The following is a 6896-nucleotide window of genomic DNA, read 5'->3' as shown; positions in this document are numbered from 1 at the left end:
TGACCCGTTGTGACCCCTGTATAATTTTTCTGACAAAAGATATAGAAATCACCTACGGAAACAAATATTATCCTAGATGAGACCTACTTAAATGTTTACGATTTAATCCGTGAAACGCGTTCATTGCACGACCATACATAATTAAAATCTAAATTATGATTGGATTTCTCTAGATAATGGATATATGCCTACCATAATTATGTGACGCTATAAATGTGTGGATTCCCCACCACATGATCACAACTTCTTGACGTATTCTGCACCGCGTGGTTGCCACTTTCATCTCAACTGACTCGACATTTTAGAACAGTTGTGTCATATAATGTTATCATTTTGTTGCTGTTGGTAGTATTTTGAAAAGGAAATACGTTCTCATGCAATTTTTTCTTTTCCTTGCAGGGGGTTATGTGTATAGGGTACGAAAAGCTCCACTTTACTCCAACCCACTCCGCTCCACTATATGTGGTGGGATAGGAAGAAGGTCTGATAGACACGAGCTCAATATAAAAATTTGGTTCAATGGTATAATGCAGACAAAGAAAATTCCTATTTTCTCTGTCCATCTTTCTCTCTGTAACTCTCTTTCTCTCTTCCTCTCTCCTTCACTCTTTCTCTTCTCTCTCTCTCTCTCTCTCTCTCGCTCTCTTTCTCTCTCTCTCACTCTCTCTCTCTCTCCTTCTCCCTCCTTTCCTGTCTCCTTCTGAATTCCATACTCCCAATGTTTGTATTGCGTGCACGCAAACACGTAGCACCCAGTTCCTCAGGCTAGGTTCAGTTTCGCTCTAGGATAAATACATATAGCCAACCTTTCAAAAGAGCAACGTCATTCTTAATACTTCAAATATGGCGTCAAATACTGATGGGAAGCTTGCTCGTGGCATGAGGCTGTGGATAATATTCAGCGCCTTCTTTGTGTTCTGGCCAAATTACGTACGATGCCGTAAGTGATAAATCTAGCTAGATCTTATTCTTATCTTTATATTATACACATTTGTATTATATTAAGAGCACGGATGTATTTTAATATACAACCCCATGACAATGTACTACATGAGATATCGTACAAGTGGTATACTAAATAATTAAAAATTAAAAAGAACGAACTGGTTTCAAATCAGCCTTACCACTATATGAGGGATTATGGTTTTAAATTTCTGTTGGCATTAAAGCGGTAGGCTTTACCTTCCACCGCTTAATACATAAATTACATAATACAAAAGACAGTATTTAGATATAAAGAGCTTGATTCCAAAAGGAACTAAATCCAATTATAGTCAAATTTCTGAGAAAAACACGATTAAAAAAAAAGATTATCAAAGCTAGCAATGTCAGCTTTGAATGATACCTTGGCTAATTATACTACTGTATGAAACTAGTAAACAAAATCTATGTCTGCACAAATATTTTTCATGAATTTATGTTTTTTTTTAATTTTTATGGAATGATGTAGTCCTTTTTTGAACCGAAATTGGATGTAGTATTTCTTGGAATCTAAAATATTGCACACTGTATGCATGGAAATAAAGCTTTTGAGAAATGTCAGTGAATGTGGCTACTGGAGATGCGTACTATGCTATTCAAAATATTTTAACAAAATCAGTTTTGATTTTTTTTTTTAAATGGATGTAATACCTTTTGGAACCGAGCTTTTCTTATATTTGTCTGCTTTTATTAATATTAATAGTTCTTGTTCTTCTATTTGTCATTATCATTATTATCATTGTCATATATGAGTATGTATTGATAGTCCAAAGCTTTTCAAAGAACTTGAAGGAAACGTAAAATACTATATGAACTAGTAAATAGTACATCATTTCCAATGATTCACTTATTGCTAATGACAGAATGAAATAAGGTCGAGAAAAATTAGTTGAGACAGTATATATGCGATAGACAGGTAGACATAGAGAAAGAAACATAGAGACCTAAGGAAAGGAAAGAGAGATAAATAAACGAAAATCAAACAAAAAGAAAGAAACAAGGTATAGAAGTGAGAGAGAGAGAGAGAGAGAGAGAGAGGGGGGATATGTTTTCTTTGGACAATAATGCACTAAGCATAACACTATTGATGATGAGGTTTCCAAGTGTATAATCATTTACAGCGATTTAGACCGATACCCGCCATGAAATAACTAAAAATTATAAATGAAGTTTATCTCGTTACCCTCCACATCTAAAAGCAAAAAGACGGCAATCATCATGTTCTTCATATCAAAGTTTCATCATGCTTTTAAAGTACTAAATAAACCATTCACGTATCTTTATGATTCTGTGAATTACTGCATAACGAAAGTAATTCTAATTTTTGGTAGGATTTAGTAAGGAAGTTTCATGAACATGTATTCAATGATAAATTCACTTTTTATATATGATTTTCTGTTCATTCATACAAGTACCCGTATACCTCATGTATTTTGATGTATAGCGCATTGAGAAATGCTGACAGCGAGAGCCCCTTATCCTATGACGTACACGGCTGGTAGTCCCTTAACAAACAAGAAAAGCTTCTTACCACGCATTGTGTCATTGATATAAATAGCAATGACCCGATATGAAGGTTGTGTGAATACTGGAAATACAACTGGAAACTTTGTGTATATATACACTCTCTACATATGTATATATAATCACTGTATATGCTTTCATGGATATATAGTATAGGGAATGTACCACAAATAAATTAAGACAGCATGTGCATAAATCGAGAGTTAAAAGGTTGGAAAAGATGACAGTTATGTGATTCAAGTTATTATACAAATTCATCACTTTTATTGATGATCCTCACACAAAAACACTACAAATAAATTGAGAAAATAATGGAAAGGCATAAAATCCTAAGAAATTTAAAAGTAAATTTATACTTCCTCACAAATACACGCGTTTTAGGAATAAATTCGGGTTATTTTGTAATACGATGGAAAATGTTTCATTCTCGTTGAATGATTAGTGGATGTAAATTGGCACATATCCGTAAAATGTTCCCACGGGTAAACTTCATGGAAATTATTATTTATATATTCATTTCAGAAATATATTTCAAGGATATACAAGACAATGAAACCAATTTATTAATTCATGTTTTTTTTTTAATAAAGGCTAGCTCTGTCGGTAATGACATTTTCCCCGAGAGACATTTTTCCGTCAACACGCACAAATTTAAAATAATTTAAGACTTAACTTGGAGAAAATAATTACAATTTTGTATTTTATAGAAATGTTCACTGAGAGCGAGAGAGATAGCGAAATAGAGAAAGATAGATAGAGAGAGAGAGAAAGAGAGAGAGAGAGAGAAGATTATAGATTTCATAACATAAATTTCAAGCTCAAATAAGAACCATTCCTACAAAAAGCTCCCTATTCGTGTACATGGCACCTTTGTTACGATGGATAGGGCTTGCATGAGCGACCAGGGACAATTCGTACTTGGTTCGGTGCTCAAACATTTGTTCAAGGCAAATAGATCATAAAGCAGTTTCGTTCTGCATATTTATTTTATTTTCTCAACAATTTCTTTTTTTCTACGATTATGTGCTCATATGTGACTAAGCACTCTGTGACCAATTTATCCTCCTTGAGTTTGTTTACGTAACCAAGTCAATATTTAGTGGTCCCAAACGTAGTTACTCAATGTCGATATGATTTCACCCATGAGTTTAGCAGACGATATGGATATTCAATTTAAGATTCACAATTCATGAGTAACAGATATATTAATAATAAGAAAAATGTAATATGATAACAACATAACAATGATAATGAAATCATTTGACAACAGTATGGTAGTGCATTTTTCTTTATGTGAGAAAAAAAAAAAAAAATTCTGTCATACTAGAACCTTTGATCTCCGTTAATATTGTTGTTTGTAGTGGTTTCTTTTCATGTCTTTTTTCGTAGTATTTATCGATTTGCTTTTAAAATTCAGAATTCGAGGGGGATGTACGGCTTGTTGATGGAGCCCAGAATGGGCGAGGGCGGGTCGAGATCTACCACGACAACCAGTGGGGTACTATCTGTGATGACACATGGGACACCTCCGATGCACAAGTTGTCTGTCGACAGCTCGGTTTCGGAACCACCAACGCTCGCGGATATACCGCTACCAGTCCTGGGTCTGGTCCTATCCACCTTGACGGGACCCACTGCTTCGGGACCGAATATCGTCTAGATTATTGCTCTCATTCATCCTGGGGACTAAACGATTGTGTCCACAGCGAGGATGCAGCTGTATCATGTGGTAAGCCAAACACATTTGAGGGGATGTAGTTTACCACAAAGACTACTAGTAGCCCTCTATAAAAACCTTTAGTCACTCTCCTTACATAAATAAAAACGGTGGTTTCGCAATTTAGGGCTACTGTGTATATTCAATTATTCGTATGATGAATTTACAATTACGCAGATGTTATGATGGTCATGCATTACAAAATTTGGGGGGTCTGTTCAGTGATAAAATTGTACAAAAGATCAATTGTAATAGACCAAAGCTATCTCAATCTTGCACCTCTCATTCTTTTACCTATTCTTGCAATAGTGTGTGAGTAATCGTACTACACTGGTAACAGATCTCTCACCACCCAGGGAAACATTTCATTCAATCGGACTCATGGAAAAGGATCATTATGTAATGAATATTCTTTATTATCTGAAAGCAGTTTTCTTTCTTCTTTATTTTGGCAAATAAAAAATGACCGCATGTTTCATTGATAAAAAATATTACGCAGTTATAACTTGTATATGACTTCCTTTTAATTCTATCCAATAAGATTTATTCTTCTTTTGACTGTTATATACCTGTGACGATGGGATTTGACATTTAGTAGAAGGTTTCATGACTTGCACCAACTGTATTTCCACATCGGGGATGCAGTAATTGCACAATAGACGAAACTTAGTTAACAACTAAGTTATTTATATTCCTCGCAAATTTGATGTGTTTTGTGTTTTTCGTAACTCTTGAATTAAAATAAAGTGTACTGGTTAAATAAGGGCCTTTGTTGAAAAAATGTAAATATTAGCTTATATGTCGCATCTTCAAGAAATAAAAGTCGGGACTAATCAATTTTCACATACTTCAAAAATTAAAAAACTTGGTAAGGGTGTGGCTAGTTAACATGTATATTTAGAAAACTATTCACCTTCGTTAATTTCCCATTCTTGTATAATTGTGTTGAAGACATCAATGAAGGGGATGTCCGACTTGTTGGTGGGTTCACTCCAAACCAAGGCCGGGTTGAGATCTACCACAATTACCAGTGGGGGACAGTCTGTGATGACAGATGGGGTGACTCTGATGCGAGGGTAGTTTGTCGACAGCTTGGATACTCAGGTGATGTTGGTGAAGCCAGGAGTGGTGGTACATATGGACGAGGATCTGACCCAACATACCTTGACGAGGTCGGCTGTTTGGGATATGAAAGTAGATTGGCGGACTGTAGTCACGACGGATGGGGCATTGAAGACTGTACTCACAGCGAAGATGCAGGAGTCTACTGCAATGAAAATGGTAAGTTGCAAACACTACAGAGCAAGCGAGTTGTCTTAGTCGGTAATTAAAAGCATCTGCCTGTCGAACCGACAAGACAAAAAAACGTGTAGTAAGTATAATGCAATTCAGAGAGGTTCGAAACAAATGCAGAGGATATTCGCCAGAGAATAGGCTACCCATCCTTCCAGTCTGTTAGTTTGAGTGTAACATGTATGTCCTCGCATTTGGTATATTGCGGAAGTTTCAATCTTGTGTAGAACAGGACACACTGAACCTCGGTGAGGTGACGATGGACATTGGCTTTGGAAATATTTTCTCAAAGATTTGTCTACCCTTAATTCGATCAGTCTGCTGCAGACCTAGTGCCTTTCGACCTTAGCCTTGCAGATCAGTTCGTTGGCCCTGATGTTCCGCCCTGATCTGGGCTTGTTATCAAGGAAATCACCATGATTGTGTCGCTGCCACCATTTCCCAACCCATCATACACTTCTGCCCAGGGATTTGGCCATCTCCAGACGTTTTTTCTTCTTCTTCTTCTTCAGTCTCTCGAGTAGAACACCCTTTCCAGATTTGCTCTAAGCCATAGGGTAAAATATCAAACCAAGAAGAATTCTCAGTAACTATAAGCAGCACTCTATTCAGGCAAGACATTTTTAGGATAGAGACATGCAGATATATCGAATATAAGTCTAATTGGGGAGTATGAACTGTTGAGTCACTGTGTATATTAACTTTTATTTTTAATCTATTATTTTTGCTACAGTACCCGCTACATCTTCACCCGCTACATCTTCACCCGCTACGTCTTCACTTGTCGTGGGCATCATGTCGTTTGTTGGTGTGTCCTTGTTCTTGCTGACCATGTCTGCTCTCATAGCTGTGTATTACACCTGCAGTCAGCGTAAGCCGGCTATCATACCTACGCAATCAAATCAGATCCCTCTCAGCACCATTACTTCTCATCCTGTCGCTTATCACACCGCTGCGGCTGCCACTTCAAATAGCATGACAACAGGGCCCACTCAGCCATCATTGCCGCAGCAACCACCAGCAACTGAAACCGACTCTCTACCAAGTCCTCCCTCATATAACGCCTTACAGGGTGGACAATCCGACTCTATGCCCCAACCAAACTAACACAGCATAATTATGCTAGACCCTATAAAGGAATGAGGTGGGGAGCCAGGCTCGTACAAAGGGGGGAAAGGGGGGGGGGGTTACCCCCCCTTTGTTATTTTTGTTTGTCGTTGCGAAATTCTCGGCCCGATTTATAAATGTTAACCCCCCCCCCCTTGAAAAAAATCCTGCGTACGCGCCTGTGGGGAGCATATACCGTGTGAGTCTAAAACAAAAGTTTACACTTAGAAAACTGTCATTTATTTTAAAAGTCAGCTATAAACGAAAGGTTAGC

General features: G+C 37.2%; 1 protein-coding gene across 1 annotated transcript; it reads left to right on the top strand.

Moving 5' to 3' along the window:
- Nucleotides 1-811: 811 nt before the first annotated feature.
- On the top strand, nt 812-6690 carry LOC100893071 (scavenger receptor cysteine-rich domain-containing group B protein). Its single transcript, XM_003729565.2, has 4 exons — nt 812-940; nt 3923-4234; nt 5174-5503; nt 6249-6690. Exons 1-4 carry the CDS (start codon nt 844-846, stop codon nt 6620-6622), a joined length of 1113 nt encoding a protein of 370 aa, XP_003729613.1. The 5' UTR covers nt 812-843; the 3' UTR covers nt 6623-6690.
- Nucleotides 6691-6896: the final 206 nt, after the last annotated feature.

The sequence above is a fragment of the Strongylocentrotus purpuratus genome, unplaced genomic scaffold, assembly GCF_000002235.5.
Source record: "Strongylocentrotus purpuratus isolate Spur 01 unplaced genomic scaffold, Spur_5.0 spur5_scaffold_9, whole genome shotgun sequence".
In the NCBI taxonomy this organism is placed as follows: domain Eukaryota; kingdom Metazoa; phylum Echinodermata; class Echinoidea; order Camarodonta; family Strongylocentrotidae; genus Strongylocentrotus; species Strongylocentrotus purpuratus.
This window is presented reverse-complemented; position numbering and strand designations above follow the sequence as displayed.

What these genes read in the sequence shown, in the direction of transcription:
- LOC100893071 (XM_003729565.2), top strand. Translation starts at nt 844, where the DNA reads ATGGCGTCAAATACTGATGGGAAGCTTGCTCGTGGCATGAGGCTGTGG. An exon ending in GGATGCAGCTGTATCATGTG is followed by an intron (nt 4,235 to 5,173) that starts GTAAGCCAAACA and finishes ATTGTGTTGAAG; the next exon opens with ACATCAATGAAGGGGATGTC. An exon ending in AGTCTACTGCAATGAAAATG is followed by an intron (nt 5,504 to 6,248) that starts GTAAGTTGCAAA and finishes TTTTTGCTACAG; the next exon opens with TACCCGCTACATCTTCACCC.